The following is a 22,838-nucleotide window of genomic DNA, read 5'->3' as shown; positions in this document are numbered from 1 at the left end:
ATTATTATTGTCAAATTTCAAAAACGTTTCACAACTTATTCACAAAATATTTTACATGCAGCAAATTCATCAAAGCAACATCTAATAAGTAACCACATACAATTTTACTCTATGTTTTACCATTAAAATATATTCTTACACCCAAAATTATTTTATTGTTAAAGTATGCTCTTTATCACCACCTATAAAATGTCTTCTAAACAAATTAAACAAATTTTATGTTGTTTTACTTTCATTTTGGCATAATTATAGTTCTTATAATTACTAAAATTGTTTTGTGATATAATTTCTTTAGCCATAAAGTTTTTTTTACTCCAAATATATTGGATGAACAACTGGTGAAAATTATCTACTCAATTACAATGATTTTATGACTAATCCAATAAAAATTGAGAAATTGAAAGAAATTTAATATAATATAATAAAAATAAAAATTTGAAAATTATAATCATGATGGTATATATATGTAACAACCCGTCCCGTGGACCCCACTAGCCTCACTGCTAGCCCACTAGCCTCACTGCTAGTCGCCCAAACGGACCCCAAGCTGGTCCTGCAGGGCATCGATCCTAACCCATCACTGTAGAAATCCACATCCACCAGTAGGTTATTGGTGCGCCAGGCGTTCCTCGAACCCTGGTCCCCACCCTTTAACAACCTTCCCACAGGACAAGTTGCCACCAATTGATGGAAATTTGTTTTATTTGGTTATCCGCGGTTATTGATTGTTGATAGGATGTTAGTGGGTATGGGACCACTAGTAAATTAAGGTATAAAAAAAAAACGGGAAGGGTTGTTTCATTTTTGGTATCAATTGGTGGCAACTTGTCCTGTGGGAAGGTTGTTAAAGGATGGGGACCAGGGTTCGAGGAACGCCTGGTTCACCAATAACCTACTGTGGATTTGGATGAATAGTTCCATTTGCCCAGTAAGGGGTTAGGATCGATGCCCTGCAGGGCCAGCTTGGAGTCCATTGGGACAGCTAGCAGTGGGCTAGCAGGGTCCACGGACGGTCCGTTGGGGCAGCTAGCGGTGGGCTAGTGGGTTTCGCGGGACGGGTTGTCACAATATAAGTCTTAGATAATTCAGATATACAAAATAGAAACTTTATATACAATCCAAAACATGACATATGTCATAATCACGTTAAGGATCAACGACCTATTTACTTTTCAGAAGTATCCAATTGTACCAAAACAACTTAAAGTTATGACCTTGTCTCAAATATTCTCGGATCATAAATTCTCAACTTATTTTTACCCAAATCAAAAGTAGGGCGACAATATCCTGGAGAGGGGGATAATTTATTAATTATTCTCAACCTATTCTTTTGACATAATTTATTAATAATAATATACATGCTTAGTGAATTACTTTTTTGTTTATACATGTCAAACTCTTATTGAGAAAACACATATAACATAAGTAGCCTACAATAGAAAATATATTAGTTTTGTTAATTTTCCTTTTTGATTTAGAATTTTTTTTAGATAAACATGTAAATTTTATTTAGATTTAATGTTATTTTTTAATTAGCTGTTTTGAAAAATAATAATTTTGGACACGTGTCAACATTTCATCAGTATACTTGACATGTGGCTAATTTGAAAACCCAACTTTATATAATAAGATTTTTAATATAATAAAAAGATTAATTCAAGCTTTTTTCCTAAGAATGCCAATCGGTTCTCCATGATCTTCGTTTTCTTTGCATGTGTTTTCACAAATCTTCTTGCAGTACTCAATGTCCGTAATTGGCTAACCATAGAGACATAATTTTTTTTTTTTATTGTGTGCAAACAAAGACATAAAATTTAATGTGCTAGGTTATATAGTATAATTATACGACTAAATATGGATGACACATAATATATTTATTTTACCAGGTAGTGGTTAAGAATCTTTGTAACAGTGAAACTTTGATATAAATGGCACATAGTATATTTATTTTAGTTGTTTTGTTTTTAATATAATAAGATTACAATTATATTATGCTTTGTTTTACCAAGCTTGAAAACTGTGGTTTTTTATCGTTAAAATTGATATATGTCACGTTCTGATGAGTTACTAACTTTGATATCTAATCGTTAAAATTGACACATGTCACGATCTGGTGAGTTACTAACTTTGATCTCTAATCGTTAAAATTGACACATGTCATAATCTGGTGAGTATTTAACTTTGATCCCTGATCGTTAAAATTAACATGTGTCACGATCTGGTGAGTTACTAATTTTTTTAAATTGACATGTGTCATGATCTGATGAGTTACTAACTTTGATCTCTGATCATTAAAATTGACATGTGTCATGATCTGGTGAGTTTTTAACTTTGATATATGATCGTTAAAATTAACACGTGTCACGATCTAGTGAGTTACTAACTTTGAGAACCAAGGTTTATATAATAAAATTATGATTCACAAGATAAATAATTATGAAATGGTTGTAGCGGTTGGGGTGGACAAATCTATCTAAGGATTAGACAATTTTTTATTTACTATTCATCGAATGTAGTTCGTAATGGTATGTTCGAAAGAAAACAGAGATAAAATTGCGGCAGATTATTTTTGCATACAAAGAGTTTGACTATAGCGGTTTGTTATCCATATTAAAAATAGAGCGATCTAATCTGCATACGAATTTGTTCTTTCGAACTGCAATTACCATTCAGACTCTTACTCCTAATTTGATATGACGAATATGGAGGAGACATGGACGATCAGATTATATAAAGTCTACTTGTTGAGCATGTTTAGTCTGACCATCTCGATTTTATTCTTTATTGGGCTCACAAGATTTGGATATACGGTTTGGTTTTGGGTAAATCTGTTTGATTCTAGGTATTTTGACTAGAAAAGTTTAGAATCTATATGGTTATTTTATAATTTTGGTTTGGTTCTCAATAGTCGAAATAGTATATATTTGTTTAAATGGTTAGGTTTGAATAAATTTTATAAAATTTGGACAAATATATTTAAAACTTCTAAATATTTTTGATTATTTTAAATATTTTATTTTAATTTAAAATATATTTTAAAAACTTCTAAATATATTTTAATTTAAAATATTTAATTTCTTTATATTTGTAGTTATAATTTTGGTAATAGAGTTATATTAAGTTTTAATATACTCCCTCATTATTACAAAAAAAAATAATGTCTTAGGATTTTTTCTTCTATCAGAAATGATGATTTTTAATATATTTAATGTATTTTGATTTTAAAATCAAATAATTAATTAATATTTTTATTTTTATAATATATAATTAAATGTATGCATGCAATTGAATAACAAGTGTCCAAAAAAATATAACTAAATAAATACTAAAAAAAATAAATAAAAGTAATTAATAATGACATATCATTTATTATTTTTTTAATTTCGGTAAAAATTTGAAAACATCATCATTTCTAATATGGAAGGAGTAATTAGTATTTTGAATATATATATATAAGTACAGTATATGTTAAGTATTTTTGCCGAGAACTTACAAAAAAAAATATATATATATATCGTTATGATGACTTTGACATGAATCAGTGAGAGTCGTCGGTGAGTTCCTTTTCTCATCTCACCGTACAAGTAAACACGTGTCATTATCTCAATCACTCCACGTCACAACTCTCCTCTCGGATGATGAATCAAAACAGTAGTCCTCCTCCTGATCCGTTGCCTCGGGAAAGTTTTCTGATTTCCAGAAACCGAAAAAAAATTATAAAAAAAAATCTGACCATGATTCTAAGGAAGGTCTGGGGATCGATGTGGAACCGATCGAATAGTTGTAAGGATTTGGTGACTCCGACATCAACGAGTCGTGTTCCTCCTCTTCCGCCTCTAGCTATGTCGTCGTCATCTCTCGGTGCGTTTGATCAGCTTCCTATGGATATACTAGTTCAGATACTGATGTTGATTCAGCCAAGAGATGCTGTGATGTTGAGCTTAACTTGTAAAGCCTGGAGATGTTTAGCTTCTGGTAATCGTCTCTGGATGTTTTATCTTCAGTCTTCTCAAGAGTCATGGGACTCTATTTTCTTCGCTGAGACTTGTTTGCGCTCTGGTTACCCTCTCCGGTGAGCTTTTTTTGCTTTGGTTCAAGAGAGGTATCAGTGTTTAATAACACATGTTAGATGATTCAAAAGGTTTTAATGGTTTTTCGCAGATTGGTTTCTAGTCAATCAGGGGAGTTGTCATTTATGCGCATTTATGGTCAGAGGGCTCAAGTTCCTGGTTCTGTTATTATTGATGGTATGGTTTCAAAATTCTTCATTTTTTTGTTCTTTCCTCTAATTGTGCTGAAAGATGTTTCCTTTTTCTGTATGTGTTGTTCGTTATGAAGGTGGTTCTGGATATTGTAAGTTTGGTTGGAGCAAGTTTGATTCACCTTCTGGACGTTCTGCTACTTTTCTGGTGAGTCAATCGTGTTGTACTTGATGCGGTTCACGATTTTGATTACAGTAAAAGATAATAAGCTTTGAATTCTTGTTCTCTTGCACACAAGATAGTTCTTACTAGTTTGATCGTCAGGAATTTGGCAACATTGAGTCTCCTATGTATGCTAGACTTCAACAGTTCTTTGCTACCATTTTCACCAGGTCTGTTTTTTTTCTTTTCATTATGGTTTAGCAATTGATCTTTGGCATTTGCTTTCTCGACTTCATGTGGATAGATTTCTTACAGGATGCAGGTGAAGTCCTCTATGCAACCAATAGTGGTGTCACTGCCCCTCTGCCATTTTGATGGTTAGCTACAGTAATACTTGTTTGTCTTCAGGATTATACATTTCGTGGTTCCACTTTTAAACATTTAAGGTTTATTTCAGATACTGAATCGGCCAAGGCATCAAGGCGGCAACTTAAGACTGCTATCCTTAACGTCTTGTTTGACATGAATGTTCCTGCAGTCTGTGCAGTTAATCAGGCGAGTCCTTTTTTCACTCTTTAGTGCCCCAATATTGGAACTTTTGCTTCGAAATTTCATTTCTCCGGGAAATGTATTTTCCATCTCTTTAGCCACACAGTACATCTAATAGTATGTATTGGCGGAAACTTGTTTTTTTGGGGTATTTGATGCATTATCTCACCATTAACTGCAGATAGTATAACTAAGCTTTATGTATTCCTTTCTACTATTACAGTCATAAGCAAATTATGAATAATCTATGCTCTGTTCTCAGGCTGTGTTAGCTCTATATGCAGCAGGGCGGACATCTGGAATTGTCGTCAACATAGGTTTCCAAGTCATCACCGTTCTTCCAAGTAAGCTGTTTTCTCTCTACGATTCTACTCTTTTTTGTATTTTCTCAGATCTTGTTTAATGACATGATGTAGCCGTTCGAGCTTTAGTCACTCATGATGTGATTTCTTTTGTGGAACCAAGTTTATTAAAGATGAAAATTTGAACACTACAACTTCCTGAAAATTATCATCATGTATCTCTCTTATTCTTTCTGCACCATTCACTTCTGTGATAACAATTTACGTTTACTGGGTGTTCTGCAGTTTTGAATGGTAAGGTGATGCGCCAGGTAGGTGTAGAAGTCATTGGTTTTGGAGCATTGAAACTTACGGGATTTCTTAGGGAGAAGATGCAAGAGAACAACGTTTCCTTTCAATCACTCTACACTGTCCGTACTCTTAAAGAGGTATTACCATTGACCAATTTGTTCTCTGTTGCAGATAACTATGTAGGTTTCCATTCAATCGCTTCATGTAATACTTTTCTTTATGTTATGTGAATGTAGAAACTGTGTTACGTGGCTCTTGATTATAAAGCTGAACTTTCAAAAGACACACAAGCTTCAATGGAAGTTTCAGGTGAAGGATGGTTTACTTTGTCAAAGGAGCGTTTCCAAACCGGGGAGATATTATTCCAACCACGTCTTGCTGGAATGTAAGACCTGCATTCCTTATCACAGTCACATTAAACTTTCATTTCTCTCTTAAAGAGGTTCGATCGGAATAGTTCTGAAACTAAAAATGATATCATCTGACCATACAGTATAGTGCACCAACTTGTTTATAAGTTCCACTATTCTCATCATGACTCTTATATATATATCCTAAAGTCACACGAGTAATACTATAAAGCTACATGCATCTCAGGCCATTTTATAATTTGTTTTTGTATTGGTTTTGTCCTTTCCAAAACAGGCGTGCGATGAGTCTGCACCAAGCAGTGGCGCTCTGTATGGACCACTGTGATGCAGCGGGACTTGCAGCTGATGATAGTTGGTTCAAGACTGTAGTACTGACTGGGGGAAGCGCTTGTTTACCAGGGCTTGCAGGTTCGATAAATATTAGCTCTTTCTTTTGTTTCATTAATATTTTGCAATGGCATCAATTTAAGCATACATCAAATAACCAGTACTTCTTGCATATGGATTAAAAGATCTTTGAAACTCGATCTAAAAGGTACATGTCTGACGTCGGTTTTGTTTTGTGAGCTGTATCCAGAAAGGCTAGAGAGAGAACTGCATGATCACCTTTCTCCATCTATAAGCAATGGAGTCAGAGTACTCCCGCCTCCTTGTGGCGTGGACACAGCATGGCATGGGGCAAAGCTTATCAGTAATGTAAGTGATTATTTTCTATCCATATGTATGAACCTACTAGTAAATGACACAGTAGATCATCTCTAAAGTGCTACTATCTGAAATCTCCCTTTGATATTATATACACTTTGGACACATTTGGTGAAGTAAGCATAGTGTGAGAATACTGATGCATAAATGACTCCTTTACGTATCTCGATTTTATACTGGACATTTATCCGAAGCATGTTCCGTAGATTAATTTAACAAAGTCCAGTCTTGTGGAGCTGATGCAATTGCGTTTCTACTTATTACTATGCGCAGTTAAGCACATTTCCTGGTCCATGGTGTATCACAAGGAAGCAGTTCCGTCGCAAGTCAAGACTCATGTGGTGAATCTCTCAGTTTGTTTCTTTTCTTACCATTGGAAAAAGACCAAGTGAGAGACAGAGCAAGTCTTTATATGATTCGGTATATGTATAGTGTCAATGCTTTGATTGATTGGACGCAAAAGCCAGCAAACAACTTAGTGAAAACCATGACAGTTAAGTTACTTGTTTACCTTTATATACATATACATACTGTAATTAAGACCTCTTGCTGATCTATATAGATACCAATCATCAGTATTCACTTCGTTGGTTAAATCATATAAAAAGAGACAAATGATACACACAAAAGCCATAAAGTTATCATTAAGAATTTTTTGAAGTCCCTAAAAATCAAAAGAATGAAACAGTAAAACAGCAAAACAAATCGTGGATATACATATACTCTCTTCCTCGGGTTGTTACAAGAAGCATGTTCTCGGCTTCAGTACAGCTAAATAAACACCAAGAAAGCCGCGGAAACGGTCAGCCAAAGACAAGAAGAAGAAGCTGTGACGGCTGCGCTTGCATTTGCATCATCAGCTGAAGAGGGAGACGTAGCGGGGCATTCAAGACCTTCTTTGCCTTCTTTACACTGGTTAGCGAAAAGACCAGGCGGGTATTTACCATAGAGATTGATGTAACTGAACATAGTGGTAGCACACTCTGTGCTAAGGTCGTTGAGCTCGTCAGCGTAAGGACAAGAAAATTCCTTGAAGGCAGCGCAACATTCCTTTGGTGGGAATTTGGGACCTTTGCATTTGTCGGTTATGATCTTGTAGTTCATAAACTCAAAGTTCACAGGACATGCTGTTCCATAAAAAAAGAAAATAGAGAAACCAAATGTCACATAGAAGAAAAAAAAACCAAACATTCTAAAATCCCCAAAGACTTGCCATTAAGACACAACACCAATTGAACATCAAGAACATATCTAACTATATCTTTAATCTGGATCTGTGTATGTGTATAGAACACATTGGGGAATAAGTATATAAATGGAAACTCTAACTAAGATCTACTACATACTAAAAACAGAGAACAATCAAATGGTGGAATCATTGTAAAAAAGTACGTTGAGGGAAAGAAGATAGAGAATAATAAAGAAGAACTTGCGTTTCTTGGTCTGAAGCAGGTTTCTTCCGGTAACCGAACTCTGAGATTGGAAGACACCATCTGCAATAAATAAACCAAAAAATAAAAAAAGAATTCAAGATGATGATGACCAATATAACCAAATTAAAGAAGTCTGATCGAGAAGGCTAAGACAGAGTTAGAAAGAAAACAAGAAAGGTGGGTGTGTGTACCTGAGATGACAGTTGAAGATGAGAAAGAAGAAAAAAGAGAAAGTAGAAGAAAGAAGAAGAAGATAGCTCTAGAGAGGAAGTTGAGCTCCATGGTTCTCTTTTGGTTACAGAGAAGTCACCACGAAGAGATCTGATTCAAGAAGAAGAACTATGGCAAACCACGAACACGAAGATAGAGAGAGAGAGAGAGAGTAAAATTAAAAATAAAGTATATACTATAAAATAAGATGAGTCTGACGATGACATATTTATTTTAACAATTTGGATTACAGCCTAGATAGATAGAATAACGCGGAAACATGCGAGCCTGTCTGTTTCTTCAACCTCTTACCTCCGAAACGGCGTCGTTTAAATTGTCTTCTTTCTCAATAATTCCGATGATTAAAGCAAAACTACACTAAGACCATCTCCAATGTATATCTCTATTTTTTCCTCTAAAATAGAGTAACTTAAAAATAAAACATTGTTTTCCTTCAATGTATTACTCTATTTTCAACTCTAAAATTAAAGAAGAGGTGGAAATAGAGTTAGTGTAAAAAAATTAAAGAATAAAGTTAGTGTAAAAAAAATAGAGGTGGAAATAGAGTTGCTCTATATATAGAGTAATCCTATCATTTTCTCTATTTTAGAGTAAATTATAGAGTAGGGTTGGAGCAAATGTTGCTTTATAATAGAGATTTGACTCTAATATACATCACTAAGTTCTATGTCTTTTTTTTTTTGTTGAATAGTTTTTTTTTTTTTTCAAATTTGTCAAATTGTTATGTCATTTGTTATTCATGTTTATATAACCTTATGCAAATAATTGGGCGATGACTTATGACTAGTAGCCAGGGTAGAGAGAGTAGAGAGAGTTGGTTTTGAGTAGTGTGTTAAGAGTAAACCGACTTGTGACTTTCTTTTTGGCTGCACATAACATAATGAATACAAGTTACAAAAATAACTACTAGATCTTTTCTATATTTTTGTCCCAAAAAAAACAAAAAAGAGTAGCTATGACCAAAAATAGATTTTTAGCATAATTTGTGTTGAGTGCTTGTAATTGTACGTGATCGCCTTGATTAGGTGGATGGATGGTAAAGTATGAAGAATTCATAGCCCTGTGTGTTCACAACTAAGAATGAAAGATATAGTAATATCTATATATATATATATATATATATATATGAGTTCACTACTTTTTTACCCAAATATTTAATTTCGAGATTATGTAAGCTTTTGTATTGGTAAATTAAAAGACTTCCAATTTTCAAACATATACGTGATATTATTAGTCGCCTCCCTCACTCGAAAATTTTAGATATATTTTGTGTTTTTTTTTACAAGGGATATAAAGAAGAAGAAACATACAAAACCCCAAAGGTCTCTGTCAGCTTATAGAATTTTCTATCTCATTGCAAATACCAAAAGCTTCAGAAACAGCATCCTGTTCCTCGCTGTCAACATTAATAAGCACACAGTCTCAAACTTATGAATATAACACACAAAATATATTGGATTTAAGGAAAAGAAAAAAAAGTCAATAATTATTAGATAAATCTGAGTGGGCTTACTTCTTGGTAATGAGATTCAAGCTGTTCTGTTATCTGAACTTGTTTTGTTAATGTTAAGTGTAATACCTGAAACACACACACACACACAAATATAAAAGATGTATTTAGTATATGATATAGCTTGTCAAGCTTCTTATAAGATCAAGATCGAGAGGGTTGTGAACATACTGATTTGGTTTTGTCAAGATCGAGTTCTAGAGACTTGATCCTCTCTAGTGATTCCGTTAATAGCTTCTCATTTGCTTCCGGGATTTTTACACGTTTTCTACTAATCTCTGTGAACTTTTTCTCCATCTTCTTTAGACGATCTAAACACTCAAGAACCGGGTTGTTTATCGATGATTCTGCTGGGACGACCACTACATTATTGTTCTGTCTTTGCCAGTATCCAGGCAATAAGAAAGCAAAGAGAGCAAATAGCTTCAGTGGAAAGGCTAGTAGTATTTTCACAAAGAGGAAGATGTTCTCGCCGTTGATTTTCTCTCTAAGTGCACCAAACCGTAAAATCTGACCACCTAAAATGCAATAAAGATCATTAGCGATTAGAATCCATATGAACAGGATATTACCAAAAGGCATGAAGAAGGAAACAAGCACCTTCTCTTCTGGATGTATTGACAAAAGAAGAACTATCAGTGTTCGTGTTATGTGTTTGGGTTTGAGACCGTTCTCCTTGAGCTGGTTCTATTGATTCCACGGTGGTAATGAATTTATCACCGTCTGATGTACTAGCCTGCACACAAAGAGGCTTAGTCAAAAACGAATCAAAATAAAACGTTTTGAGAAACAAACAGGTACCAAATGAAAAGTAGGGCTATGAAGAGCACCTTATCAGAGAGTGGAGGAACTAAACAAGTGTACATTGAAGATCTTGACCCAGTACTGGAATAGTAATGTTCTTCAGACTCTGGCTCTTCTTTTAAAGTTTCGTTATAATATTCCTACAAAGAAATAAAAGTTACAACTTTGAACGTTACTTAAAAGCTATAGCCTAATAAATTACTATTGAACTCACTTTAGGCGGGATCATGTGAGTGGTAGAATCATGATCTCTTATATGCAGAGGAGTTTTTGTAATTTGCGGTATAGGATTTATTTCCATGTGATGTACGAGCTGCAAAAACAAGACACCGATAAATTCAGCTCAGCCTATCATTACAGCTCATGGATTCATGAATCTCTTATAAACAACAATAATAAAAAAAAAAGGACATGCCTCAACAATTTCAGGATCTTTCCAGGGTCCTTTGTTAGACCTCAAGCACCCTCCTTCGTTAGGACATTTGCATAAGCCTCCTAAGAATTCTGGAAGTTGACTGTACAAGAAAAGCAGTAATGATAACGTTAGTATGCCGTGACCAAAACTTGAATGAAGCTATCTACAAAACAAAAACTTATGAGTAGACCTATATTAGATTAACCTGGAATCAATCACTTCAAGTAACTTAGACAAGGATCTTGAGTCCAAAACCTGAGTAAAACAAGTAATGAGTGGTTTCCTGACAACAAATAGGAGAACCTATGCTTAAAACTCAAGAGAGATAATTAATCATTACTTGTATCTTTGCAATAGTCATCGGATCAACAAGCTTCTGTGCGGCAGGCCAAAGAATATTCCTAAAACCAATCCCTGCATTGACAATGAACATTCGGTGCAAAGTCTGCAAGAGTCAGAGACCATCATTACAAACTTTTAGAGCAACCGAAACATCCATATCCACTCAGCTCATTGGAGTCATATGACAAAACCTTCTCCCTTTCAATGCTTGGAATATAGTAATACAGAAAAGTGTATTCTTTCAAAGAGTTAAGTACCTCAGGGTAATAATTGCAATCTACTTTTGCAATGCTAGCCAAGAGATTAGCAGCTGTAGGAGTAAAGTTCTTCATACCCTGAACAACCAAATAGAGAGATATTATAACTCAAGAAAAACCAAGTGATTCCTTTAAAACATCTACAGAAGTTGTTTAACCATACCAGGCCTTCAACATCTAGTATTGTAGTCGTTGTAGTGACTCTTCGCTTTGCTGCAACTGAACACGCAGGGAGCTTCTCTTGAATGGTCCTCTCAAATTCTTGTACATGGTACTTCAAGTATCGCTCAATGGTAGTAACCTCCATAAGCTTACCAGGATGAGTTTTCCCAAGTCTCTCTATATAAATAGGTCTCCCATCTTTATCAACTCCATGATACCCTTGAGGATAGTGCCTTGTCACTTTGTCCAACTCTTTAAAATTAAAGTCCTATTTTTTTGTAAAATGTTGTTAGGTCCACAGCAAGATGCTTCTGTAACTCAAAAAAGTGATAAAGCCCTTAATTACCTGTATAATGTGATCGGTTCCAAAATCTTTCCTCCATTTAAGCATTTGTTCCCATGCCGTGACAGTCTTGTCAATTTTGAAGTCCATTGTTTTTAGAAACCTAGACATATAAAAAAAGCATTAAACTTTTTCATTTCTATAAGATAAGAGACAACTTTAAATAGCAAATGCATCTTGACTTTTACCTTAACAACATATGGTAATCATCATGCCTAGGAGGCAACAAATCTTTCTTGAGAAGTTCTTGACGCAATTGAGAAACAATCTTCTCCTCATTCTCATCCCTAACATCTTCAATTAAAGGAATCAAGTAATCGATTTTACGTTTGCCTTTCCTCTTCAAAGGATGTGTAAGTTTACTAGAACAACTAATAGCCTTCTTTCTCAAATTCCCAATTCTAGAACGCCTTGGCTCATCCTCTATACACTCAGAATCTGATAGTTTCTCTCTTGTTTCTTCACAACCTGCAACACAAATTATATATTTCAACCAAAACATCTATATTTCAACCATTTCACTGATGGGATCTCCTAAAAATTTACCTGACATCTCTTGAAGAATGAGTCAAAAACGTCTCTCAAGGGATGATAAATATCTCCTCTGAAGGAAAAAAAAAAAGCGCAAGTAAAAATCAAAACTTTGAGACCTAAATTGCTCCCATTGCCAAAAACAAGCAATGGTGCAAGACGAAGTCGTAAAAGAAAGGAATCGACAAAAACCCTAAGGGAGCCCTTCAAGTGTTACGCAAGGTTTGATTCCAATAAAAGAGAGAAACTTTTCTGAGAGATTTTTAAAAATAGTAACAGAAGCTGTAACAGATAAAACATCAATATCCAAAAAGGGTAGAGAGAGAGAGAGAGAGAGAGATAAAAAAAGATGACGACGGTTATACCTCTTACTATATACAAAGAAGAAGAGATCTGTCGAGGAGATCAAAGAGATTTTGAATTTTTAGAAAACTAAAACAGAGGATTTTTGGTGCACTTGGTTTCTCTCTGTCTCTGGGGGTTTCCTTTTTTAAACAAAAGTATTTGGAGGAGGAGGAGGACTGTTTTTTTTCTTAACACCACGAAATGGCCGACATGTCTCATTCGCAGTTTAACTCCTTCCACATCTTTGTGTGTTTTTTTTTATATCATTATATAAAATCCGATGTCGTTTTAATAAGGCTCAGATGAATACTTTTTGGAAGTCGTAGTTTGCTGTATTAATTTGGCTTGCACACGTTTTCTTCTTTGCATCGTGTGTGTGTGTGTATTCGTTCGTGCAGTGTTTCGCATTAACTGTTGTTTGCCTCATGCGTTTCTTAAAGCCTTATTAATTTGATCTACCAAACTTAAAAGTTAAAACCGGCCGAATCCAACTTTTGTCTATTCAAATTTTAAACTTCATTGTCATGGTGTTGTCATGGTGGCCTTACACCAAATTCTTTTACAATTTGAATACATTATGTATCTTTGTCATACATATGAAAAAGACTGAATAAAGTAGCATAAAATATTAAAATAATAAATCATCTTATTAACTTGTTCCAAATTCTCAATAAGTAGAAAAAAGAAGAGAAAACCGTACCAATGGAACAAGTCATACTCAGTTGTTATTCTACCAAGTCTCTAGACTTTTCTAGTTGAACAAACAATTAGAGAGAGAGAGAGAGAGAGAGCCAATAGGAATCTTACACCGTTAAGACCTGTTAAGATCACCAAAAGGTGTTGGACCAATCTCATTTCACTATCAGTATTATGCGCACTTTTTTTAGTCATCCATAAACTTGTGTGTATAACAGTAGCAAGGGACTAATCATAATAGCCAATTTATATAGCATTGCAAGATTTCAAATGTTTCAAATAAGGCATAATCAAGCTCATGTACACACCAAACACACGGCTTAACGATAAAAAACCAATAAGCAAAAAGTAGCCAAATTATAATATAGAAAAAGCCAAACTCAGTTTTTTTTTTTTCTCTTATTTCTACGGTTTTAATGCGCAATGTACTGGTGTGGGTCTTATTGCTAGTTATCATCCCATTGCATACTTCTGGGTCCAGGATCTGGCAGTGGCCTCGTACTTGACTCGGTCTGTCTTGTAGATGTGAGCTATTTCCGGAACCAGAGGATCATCAGGGTTTGGATCCGTCAGCAGTGAGCAGATTGACAGAAGAACCTGTGGAAAAATGCAAACCAACTTTAGTTCTTTAGCTTATATGCAAATTAAAGCAAAAGTATATTCAACCAACTCGCTAATGACCCTATTTAATATATAATGAAAATCCACACATCATGTCACAGATTCACAGCCAGGACCCAAGAGCTTAGGCATTGACTATGCCCAACGGATTGGGTTATTGTTTGTTCATATAAAAAATGGAAAGACAGATTGGTCAAAGCAGATAATCACACCAGAGAGAATGCATAAAGACATGACCATAACTAAGACATGAGCACGAGAAGATGTTGCGGAAAACAGACTAAATGAAAGTATGAAAGAGAAACAAATTGATCACCTTGGATATGGTAAGTGCAGGGCTCCACTGTTCTTTCAGAATATCAAGACAGATACTTCCATTACTGTTGATATTTGGGTGATAAACCTTGGTACGGAAGGACACCTACAATTAAACACTCGATTACTTGATTGAACACTTGCTTCTAAGCCACAACAAACAAACAAACATAACAAGTTTTTACCTTTGGTGGCTTGAAGGGGTAATCTGGTGGGAAGTGAATGGAAACAAGGAAAACACCTCCGGTGAAAGGGCTATCTGTTGGACCCATGATAGTTGCTTGCCAGTGGAACATATCATCTCCCATAGGACCTAAATAACATCACCAATTCATTAGAGATCAAAAACAACTCATACCATTCATTATCCTGAAACAGTTAGTGCTACATCAAAACCACAGATTAAATCACTCACCAGCACTGCATGAAACAGGAGGGTCCCTTTGCAAGTCCCTAAGCTCCTTGTTAATTCTTTTGGAAGCCATTGAAAAGTCCTTGCTGCTGCTTAAAAAAAAAAAATAACTCAGATTCAGTAAATAAATCACCAAACTTCTACATGTATACAGATGCAAAAATCACTACACATAAAAGAATCAGTAATAGCATAAGGAGCAAGAACAAAGCTAATCCTAAAGGAAGAGACTTTATACGAATTAAAGACTCGTTCAAGTATGATGATACACTGCATGAAGAAGTAAACTAGAAAAGTTCTCCAAAACCATACGGTGATACGGATAATGCAATCCTAATTCAAACTAACAAAACCCGATCAAAGATGTACTGATTCCGATGATCCGATCAAACAGAGAGTGACAAATCATCAAACAATTTCAGAAACAGGATCAAGCAAAATCACGGATCAGACTAAAAAAGGGTTAAATCTTCATAAGAAGGTACGAGAAGATTCTAGAAAATCAACACGAAGAACATAACATGGATCGACGCTAAGGTAAAACAAACAGAGAGATCAGGATTCTGGGTAAACCCTAAAGAGAGACGATGATGATGATGATGATGATGAATCAAATCGAATTCGAGAGTTTTCGGGAGGTAATTATTTTTGATTTGACCTACCTTTTTGTGTTTAGGTTGTTGATCTAGGGTTTTTGGAGATTGTGATCTTCGGAAATCTCAAGGGGTTGTTTTGAAGATGGATGATGATGAAGGAAGGGCATTGATACGGCTTAAATAGATTCCCTCATTCGAGCGGTGAAGCTTTGCCACGTAGCCTTTAGCTAGATTCTTATCTTATGGGCCTTTAAAAGGCCCAATATTTTAGGAAACATAGATTAAAAGAAAAAAAGATGAAAAGAGAAAGTAAAAAGTAAGGTTTTGGTATCTCCTTATTGATTGATTTTCATTTAATTTTCATAAATTTAATATTTATTTTAATTAAACAACACATTTAATCATATACATTAATGCATACTATAAATAAGTTTTGGTCTCTCTTTATTGGTTGATTTTCATTTAATTTTTATAAATTTAATATTTATTTTAATTAAACAACATATTTAATCATATACATTAATGCATACTATAAATTCATTATTTACTACTAAATTGCAACTGAAATTACATAAATTGTGAATAGACTTTTTCTCCTCCATTTATTTTCATTTAAACATACTATTAAGGGGCATTCTCAAAAATGCCCCTTTTTCCATATCTCTTTTTAAAAATACCCCTTCATGTTGACCATTTTTAAAATTACCCCTCTTTATATACAAAATGACCAAATTACCCTTTTTGAGTGACAGCAAGAATGTACAGTCATCAAAATCGAAAATATTTTCCCGCCAAAAAAATTTCCCGCCAAAATTTTTTTTCCCGCCAAAATCGAAAATTTTTCCCGAAAAAAATTATTTTTTCCCGCCAAAAAAAAAAAATTTTCCCGCCAAAATCGAAAAATTTTCCCGCCAAAAATATTGAAATTTATACCTTTTAAAAACCTTGTAAATGCTTTTAAAAAACTTTTAAAAGCGTTTACAAGGTTTTTAAAAAGTTTTTAAACACATTGTAAACGCTTTTAAAAACCTTGTAAATGCTTTTAAAAAGCTTGTAAATGCTTTAAAAGGTTTTTAAACACCTTGTAAACGCTTTTAAAAACTTTTTAAAAGCATTTAAAAAAGGTGTTTAAAAACCTTTTAAAAATTTTATAAAAACTTTTACAAGGTTTTTAAAAACATTGTAAAAGGGTTTAGAAGGTGTTTAAAAACCTTTTAAAAATCTTTTTAAAAACCATTTGAAAACCTTTTAAAAACCTTTTAAAACCTTTTAAAAACCTTTTAAAAATCTTGTAAAAGCGTTTACAAGTTGTTTAAAAAACCTTTTAAAACTCTTTAAAAAATCTTGTAAAAGCCTTTACAAGGTGTTTATAAGGCTTTTATAAGTTAGAAACCTTATAAAACCTTTTAAAAACCTTGTAAATTTTTTTTGGCGGGAAAAATTTTGGCGGGAAAATTTTTTTTTCGAAATTTTTTATCAAAAGTTTTTTGACAAAAAAATTTTTGGCGGGAAGTTTTTTTTGAAAAATTTTTGGCGGGAAAATATGTCGAAAATTTTTTGGCGGGAAAATTTTGTTTTTCTTTTTATTGAATAAAATAATTTTCATATAAGGGTAAAATGGTCAATTAAAATTAAAAGAGGGCATAAATAAAAATGGCCAGAAAAGAGGGTATTTTTGAAAAGAGGTATATCAAAAGGGGCATTTTTAACAAATTCTCTACTATTAATTATAATTGTAACTCTTCTAATTTAATTATTTTAAAAATGTAACTTCCATCACTTTTTATCTTATAAATAACCATTCTCACATCTTCTTCCACCATATCCCAAATCCTAAATATTTTATTTGTTTTTTTTTTAACGGCAAATCAATTATATTAAATTAGAAATGTGTTACAAGATACATGATATACAAAACCTCAAATACAACCATTGAACCAAACAAAGGAAATTGAACACAATTTCGATGAAGAAGTGGAAGTGACCATGCTTTCCAAACGGAAGCCTTACTGGCAACATACATAATCTGTTAAGTCCCCTCTTCATATACTTGTAAAAGGCTAACATCTTATAGATGAAACTCCCAAATGCTTCCTGCATCATTTTGATTAAAAGAGTACATTGATATGTTGCTTGAACTGGTTTTAGATCATGTCTTTTGCAACGCCCTCTCCATCGTTGTTGCTTAGTGGCCATGAATTCTTTTTCCATAAAAACTGTAGAAACCGATCGGAGGACAGCGTGAACATCACCATCATCGACTCGCCTTCTTAGAATGAGGAAGTTATCACATAAGCCAATTCCTTCAATCGTAAAAAAATCCTTCGTGATTCTCGGATCGAATACCCAAATGACTTCTCCAAACCATAAGTCAGGAGTAGATTCATCGGTTACAAACCGGAGATGACGCCAGGGGATGAGACCACCGGAAACAAATTTTGTATTAAAAGATACTTTACGATTCAAACGAATCGACATAGCACAAGGCGAAAAACATTGGTGTGATGGAGATGTCAAAACCATCGGTGAAAACAGATTGAATTGATAAGCCAACTAAATCGTGAACTGAAACAAAGACAAGTTCCAAGTATAATATGGGGCCGTTAGATGGATAACTTTGATCATCACCAACATGATATGGCAAAAGGCATATATGTGAAACATTCAACTTGCCATGATATCAATACAAACTAGAAATTTGTAAGGGTAAAATAAAAAAAATCAGAGAGAACGACGGTGGCCGACGTCGTCGGAGAGACCGATGTCGTCGGAGAGACCGACGCCGGCCAAAACGATTGATAAGGGAAGGTGTCTTCGATCGGTGGGAAGTCGTTTGGGAGAGAGGAAAACGGTTTTCTTTTGGGAGATTGTTAGAAAATATTTTCTTTGTTTTTTTATAATAAGAAACAATGAACTAAATGAAACTGAGCATACCATGTCTCGCAAAACAAATGAAACTGAGCATACCATGTCTCGAAAAACAATTCAAACACATACCATGTCTCGCAAAATAAACATCCCAACAAAGAAAAGCATGACTTAAAATCTTAAACAAATGAAACTGATAATGATAAATTGATGTTGTATAAATACCCAACATTACATTCGGTTCACTAGCTAAATATATATGTTTGAAACTGATGTTGTATAAATCTTCATATGTGATATAGTGATATCTTGTATAAATGTGTTCGGGTATAAATAGATACTCACGGGTTCTCGGGTTCGGTTCGGGTAATACCAGATACCTGTGGTTATTTGAAAACAAAAACCGATTGGTTATTTATACAAAATCAGTTTGGGTCGGGTTCGGGTATTTTCGGGTCGGGTATTTTCGGGTCGAGTTTGGGTCGGTTCCTCGGGTTCGGTTTATTGCCCAGGCCTAGTTCTTGCATAGGTTGAAAAACCCCAATTAAAAGTTTACAATATATTTTACTTTGTTTTATGTACTTCTTCTTTTCTTCGTTATTTTCTTATATTATTTTGATTTAAAATACATATGTATTCTAATAGGTATAAAAAAATTTTGATGACCATAATAATATTTTGGTTATAACCATCTTATAATAAGGGAATCAAGCTAAAGAAAACATCTTAATTCTTTACTTTAGATGTTTGATTAGTTCTTACAAATTCATGTATATTTATTTTATTTTTAAAATTTGAAATGTTCTCATGAAATAATTTTTTGTAATATAATTATCAAATCAATTTTTCCTACCTCTCCCTTACCTCCAACAAAATTGTAATAAATATATTTTAGAATACTCATCATTATATTTAGTTTATGATTCAACATATAATTATATAAAAATCAGTATTTTTAAATTTAATTCAAATATGTACTTTAAGGATTTTGCTATATAAAAAACCAATTTGTATTTGTTTTCTTTCTAGCTTTTACTACAAGGATGAATAATTAAAACTAAACCTAGCAATATAACTTAAATTCAGGGGAAATAAAAAAGAGAATTTGTTAAAAACGCCCCTTTAGATATACCCCTTTTCAAAAATACCCTCTTTTCTGGCCATTTTTATTTTTGCTCTCTTTTAATTTTTAATGACCATTTTACCCTTAGATGAAAATTATTTTATTCAATAAAAAGAAAAACAAATTTTTTCGGCCAAAAAATTTCCGACATATTTTCCCGCCAAAAATTTTTCGAAAAAATTTTCCCGCCAAAAATTTTTTTTGTCAAAAAAATTTTGTTAAAAATTTCGACAAAAAAAATTTCCCGCCAAAATTTTTCCCGCCAAAAAAAATTTACAAGGTTTTTAAAAGGTTTTATAAGGTTTCTACCTTATAAACACCTTGTAAAGGCTTTTACAAGATTTTTTAAAGAGTTTTAAAAGGTTTTTTAAACAACTTGTAAACGCTTTTACAAGATTTTTAAAAGGTTTTTAAAAGGTTTTTAAAAGGTTTTTAAAAAGTTTTCAAATAGTTATTAAAAAGATTTTTAAAAGGTTTTTAAACACCTTGTAAACGCTTTTACAATAATTTTAAAAACCTTGTAAAAGTTTTTATAAGATTTTTAAAAGGTTTTTAAACACCTTGTAAATGCTTTAAAAGCGTTTATAAGGTGTTGAAAAACCTTTTAAAAGCATTTATAAGCTTTTTAAAAGCATTTACAATGTTTTTAAAAGCATTTACAAGGTTTTTAAAAGCGTTTACAATGTGTTTAAAAACTTTTTAAAAACCTTGTAAACACTTTTAAAAGATTTTTAAAAGCGTTTACAATGTTTTTAAAATGTATAAATTTCAATATTTTTGGCGGGAAAAATTTTCGATTTTGGCGGGAAAATTTTTTTTTGGCGGGAAAAGATAATTTTTTCGGGAAAAATTTTCGATTTTGGCGGGAAAATATTTTCGATTTTGATGACTGTACATTCTTGCTGTCACTCAAAAAAGGGTAATTTGGTCATTTTGTATATAAAGAGGGGTAGTTTTAAAAATGGTCAACATGAAAGGGTATTTTTAAAAAGGGATATGAAAAAATAGGCATTTTTGAGAATGCCCCAATAAAAAATTGTAATATAATTATCAAATCAATTTTTTTTAACTCTCAGTTACATCCAACAAAATTGTAATACATTTATATTAGAATAATAATCATTATATTCAGTTTTGAATTTAACATATAATTGTATAAAAATCACTATTTTTAATTTAATTCAAATACTTTAAAGATTCTCTATAGAAAAAACAAATTGATTTTTTCTTTTCTATCTATCTTTTATCACAAGGATTAAAAATTATAACTAAACCTAGCAATATATCTTAAACTAACGGGAATATATAAAAAAATGTATTTTAAAACTTTGATTGCACTTCACATGATTTTATAGGAAATATATATATTTTTTACTTTCAAATTAGTTTAGTTTTAAATTATTAAATACTTTAGGCTATGTGTTAGTTTACATGAAAAACTTAAATTATATATTTAATTCACATAGTAAAATTTTATTTTTTTATTAGTAATATTTTATTACCTCAAATGCTCAAAAATACTAATAAAAATTATTATAAAAGTTGAACAATCAAAAACAAATTATTTTAAGAGATATGTATAATGTATATATGATTATATTTAAATAATTTATATATTTTGATATTGTATGATTTGAATAAATAAAAATGTAAAAAATGTTAATGACATTTAAATTGATTTGTTAAATTTTTTTTTATGATTATCAAATAAATTTAAATTAATTAATATATTCTATTATACAACAATTGGATAGGGAAAAGGGCCATTTCATACCCGTACACACTCGGAAAGTGCGAATTGCTACCTGTACAAATAAGGAGTGCCAATTTATATATGTACCCTAAGACATTTCAAATTTCATATCTATACTCACAAAATTGAGCCAATTTCACAGTTCACGTTAACGGAATTAAGTCAACCGTTAGAGATGCTGACTCAGAATCCACGTAAAATGCAAAAACGACGTCGTTTTGTTTTCTTCGAAAAAAAATTGTGAAATAACCACACACTAGAGGTTCGAACCCACAACCTCTTCCGTATTTAGCATATGACTTAACCAGTTTATCCCACAACAATTCTCAAAAGAAACATACAAACTTATTAATATAAACCTAAGGTAGCATCCATCGAAATCGAAAAAAATTGTGGAAATCCCCACTGCCGCAGGTCAAAACCAGGTACTCAGATACAGACAGCATAGCACTTAACCAACTGATCCAACAACAATCCTCGGTAATAACACACAACTTTATCTTTATAAACCTATAAGTATCTAAGTCCCAATTAAATGAATTTGAATTGGGGAAAAAATAAAAATCCTAGGGTTCTTCTTCTATCAAATATAACTGATAAATTTATAAATTTATATTTAAATTATAAATTTATAATTTATAACTGAGAATTAAATAGAAATTTATAAATTAAGTATAACTGAGAATATATTTATAAATTTATAAATTATCAGTTAAATGAAATGTTTAAAGTTTAAGGTTTATAAATATTTCATTTAATTTTTAAATATAAATTAATTTAATTTAAATATAAATATATTCTCAGTTATATTTAATTTATAAATTTATATTTAATTCTCAGTTATAAATTTTAAATTTATAAATTTAACAGTTATACAAATTTATCTTTATATTCTCTGTTATATTTAATTTATATTAAATTTATAATTTAGAACTGAGAATTAGATATAAATTTATAATTTATAATTTCATTTAATCTAATTTATAAATTTAATTTATAAATATATTCTCAGTTATATTTAATTTATAAATTTATATTTAATTCTCATTTATAAATTTATCAGTTATATTTGAGAGAAGAAGAAGAATCATAGGATTTTTATTTTTCCCCCAATTCAAATTCATTTAATTGGGACTTAGATACCTTATAGGTTTATAAAGATAAAGTTGTGTGTTATTACTGAGGATTGTTGTGGGATCAGTTGGTTAAGTTCTATGCTGTCTGTATTTGAGTACCTGGGTTCGACCCGCGGCAGTGAGGATTTCCATAATTTTTTTCGTCGTTTTGGCCCTCCTTATTTGTACAAGTAGCAATTCGCATTTTCGGAGTGTGTACGGGTATGAAATGGCCCTTTTCCCCAATTGGATATGTTACTTTTACCTTAACGGGAAAGACTATGTTCACGGTATCACGTAGATTTGACATTTTTTTTTCTCTCACCGTCAAGTGAACCAAGAAGTAGACAAGTTCGACAAGTTCGCCAAGTCTCACCGTCAAAA

General features: G+C 32.5%; 4 protein-coding genes across 9 annotated transcripts; 1 reads left to right on the top strand and 3 right to left on the bottom strand.

The window, feature by feature from the left end:
• Positions 1–3,474: 3,474 nt before the first annotated feature.
• On the top strand, positions 3,475–7,164 carry LOC109124689 (actin-related protein 8). 2 transcript variants are annotated; one of them, XM_010452443.3, is made up of 12 exons: positions 3,475–4,072; positions 4,162–4,247; positions 4,339–4,409; positions 4,527–4,594; positions 4,680–4,741; positions 4,822–4,919; positions 5,176–5,257; positions 5,501–5,643; positions 5,743–5,891; positions 6,152–6,285; positions 6,455–6,573; positions 6,856–7,164. In XM_010452443.3, exons 1-12 carry the CDS (start codon positions 3,636–3,638, stop codon positions 6,925–6,927), a joined length of 1,521 nt encoding a protein of 506 aa, XP_010450745.2. In that variant the 5' UTR covers positions 3,475–3,635; the 3' UTR covers positions 6,928–7,164. The 2 variants fall into 2 exon arrangements, with proteins under 2 accessions (XP_010450745.2, XP_087345496.1); XM_087489370.1 differs by lacking the exon at positions 3,475–4,072 and having other exon boundaries at positions 4,186–4,247; positions 4,505–4,594.
• A 36-nt stretch (positions 7,165–7,200) lies between these two features.
• On the bottom strand, positions 7,201–8,527 carry LOC104732837 (GPI-anchored protein LLG1). Its single transcript, XM_010452435.2, has 3 exons — positions 8,207–8,527; positions 8,016–8,075; positions 7,201–7,709 (listed from the first exon to the last, which is right to left on the bottom strand). Exons 1-3 carry the CDS (start codon positions 8,295–8,297, stop codon positions 7,354–7,356), a joined length of 507 nt encoding a protein of 168 aa, XP_010450737.1. The 5' UTR covers positions 8,298–8,527; the 3' UTR covers positions 7,201–7,353.
• Positions 8,528–9,452: 925 nt separating this feature from the next.
• On the bottom strand, positions 9,453–13,205 carry LOC104732821 (phosphatidylinositol/phosphatidylcholine transfer protein SFH14-like). Of its 4 annotated transcripts, none has more exons than XM_087489336.1 (15): positions 12,976–13,205; positions 12,626–12,683; positions 12,268–12,547; positions 12,083–12,182; positions 11,738–12,004; positions 11,575–11,652; positions 11,316–11,449; positions 11,181–11,230; positions 10,976–11,075; positions 10,775–10,873; positions 10,587–10,700; positions 10,357–10,492; positions 9,928–10,274; positions 9,760–9,825; positions 9,453–9,642 (listed from the first exon to the last, which is right to left on the bottom strand). In XM_087489336.1, exons 7-15 carry the CDS (start codon positions 11,406–11,408, stop codon positions 9,619–9,621), a joined length of 1,029 nt encoding a protein of 342 aa, XP_087345462.1. In that variant the 5' UTR covers positions 11,409–11,449; positions 11,575–11,652; positions 11,738–12,004; positions 12,083–12,182; positions 12,268–12,547; positions 12,626–12,683; positions 12,976–13,205; the 3' UTR covers positions 9,453–9,618. The 4 variants fall into 4 exon arrangements, with proteins under 4 accessions (XP_087345462.1, XP_010450723.2, XP_087345464.1 ...); XM_010452421.3 differs by having other exon boundaries at positions 11,316–11,420; XM_087489338.1 differs by having other exon boundaries at positions 11,316–11,389; positions 12,976–13,201.
• Positions 13,206–13,880: 675 nt separating this feature from the next.
• On the bottom strand, positions 13,881–15,820 carry LOC109124628 (ubiquitin-conjugating enzyme E2 30). Of its 2 annotated transcripts, none has more exons than XM_010452412.3 (5): positions 15,662–15,820; positions 15,003–15,088; positions 14,773–14,900; positions 14,589–14,693; positions 13,881–14,248 (listed from the first exon to the last, which is right to left on the bottom strand). In XM_010452412.3, the coding sequence occupies exons 2-5, from the start codon at positions 15,070–15,072 to the stop codon at positions 14,105–14,107; spliced, it is 447 nt and encodes a 148-aa protein (XP_010450714.1). In that variant the 5' UTR covers positions 15,073–15,088; positions 15,662–15,820; the 3' UTR covers positions 13,881–14,104. The 2 variants fall into 2 exon arrangements, with proteins under 2 accessions (XP_010450714.1, XP_087345488.1); XM_087489362.1 differs by having other exon boundaries at positions 15,573–15,746.
• Positions 15,821–22,838: the final 7,018 nt, after the last annotated feature.

This window comes from Camelina sativa, chromosome 2 (assembly GCF_030686135.1).
Source record: "Camelina sativa cultivar CO46 ecotype springtype chromosome 2, ASM3068613v1".
NCBI lineage: Eukaryota > Viridiplantae > Streptophyta > Magnoliopsida > Brassicales > Brassicaceae > Camelina > Camelina sativa.
This window is presented reverse-complemented; position numbering and strand designations above follow the sequence as displayed.

Excerpts from the sequence above, each read along its gene's own strand:
- LOC109124689 (XM_010452443.3), top strand. The coding sequence starts at position 3,636 with ATGATGAATCAAAACAGTAGTCCTCCTCCTGATCCGTTGCCTCGGGAA. Across the intron at positions 4,248-4,338 it reads TGGTTCTGTTATTATTGATG|GTGGTTCTGGATATTGTAAG; the intron begins GTATGGTTTCAA and ends TTCGTTATGAAG. Across the intron at positions 5,892-6,151 it reads CAACCACGTCTTGCTGGAAT|GCGTGCGATGAGTCTGCACC; the intron begins GTAAGACCTGCA and ends TTTCCAAAACAG.
- LOC104732837 (XM_010452435.2), bottom strand. The coding sequence starts at position 8,297 with ATGGAGCTCAACTTCCTCTCTAGAGCTATCTTCTTCTTCTTTCTTCTA. Across the intron at positions 8,076-8,206 it reads ATCTTCAACTGTCATCTCAG|ATGGTGTCTTCCAATCTCAG; the intron begins GTACACACACCC and ends TATTTATTGCAG. Across the intron at positions 7,710-8,015 it reads CCTGCTTCAGACCAAGAAAC|CATGTCCTGTGAACTTTGAG; the intron begins GCAAGTTCTTCT and ends TTTATGGAACAG.
- LOC104732821 (XM_010452421.3), bottom strand. Across the intron at positions 12,183-12,267 it reads GATTACCATATGTTGTTAAG|GTTTCTAAAAACAATGGACT; the intron begins GTAAAAGTCAAG and ends TTATATGTCTAG. Across the intron at positions 10,701-10,774 it reads CTCACATGATCCCGCCTAAA|GAATATTATAACGAAACTTT; the intron begins GTGAGTTCAATA and ends ATTTCTTTGTAG.
- LOC109124628 (XM_010452412.3), bottom strand. The coding sequence starts at position 15,072 with ATGGCTTCCAAAAGAATTAACAAGGAGCTTAGGGACTTGCAAAGGGAC. Across the intron at positions 14,901-15,002 it reads TCCTGTTTCATGCAGTGCTG|GTCCTATGGGAGATGATATG; the intron begins GTGAGTGATTTA and ends GATGTTATTTAG. Across the intron at positions 14,249-14,588 it reads CTGCACTTACCATATCCAAG|GTTCTTCTGTCAATCTGCTC; the intron begins GTGATCAATTTG and ends ATTTTTCCACAG.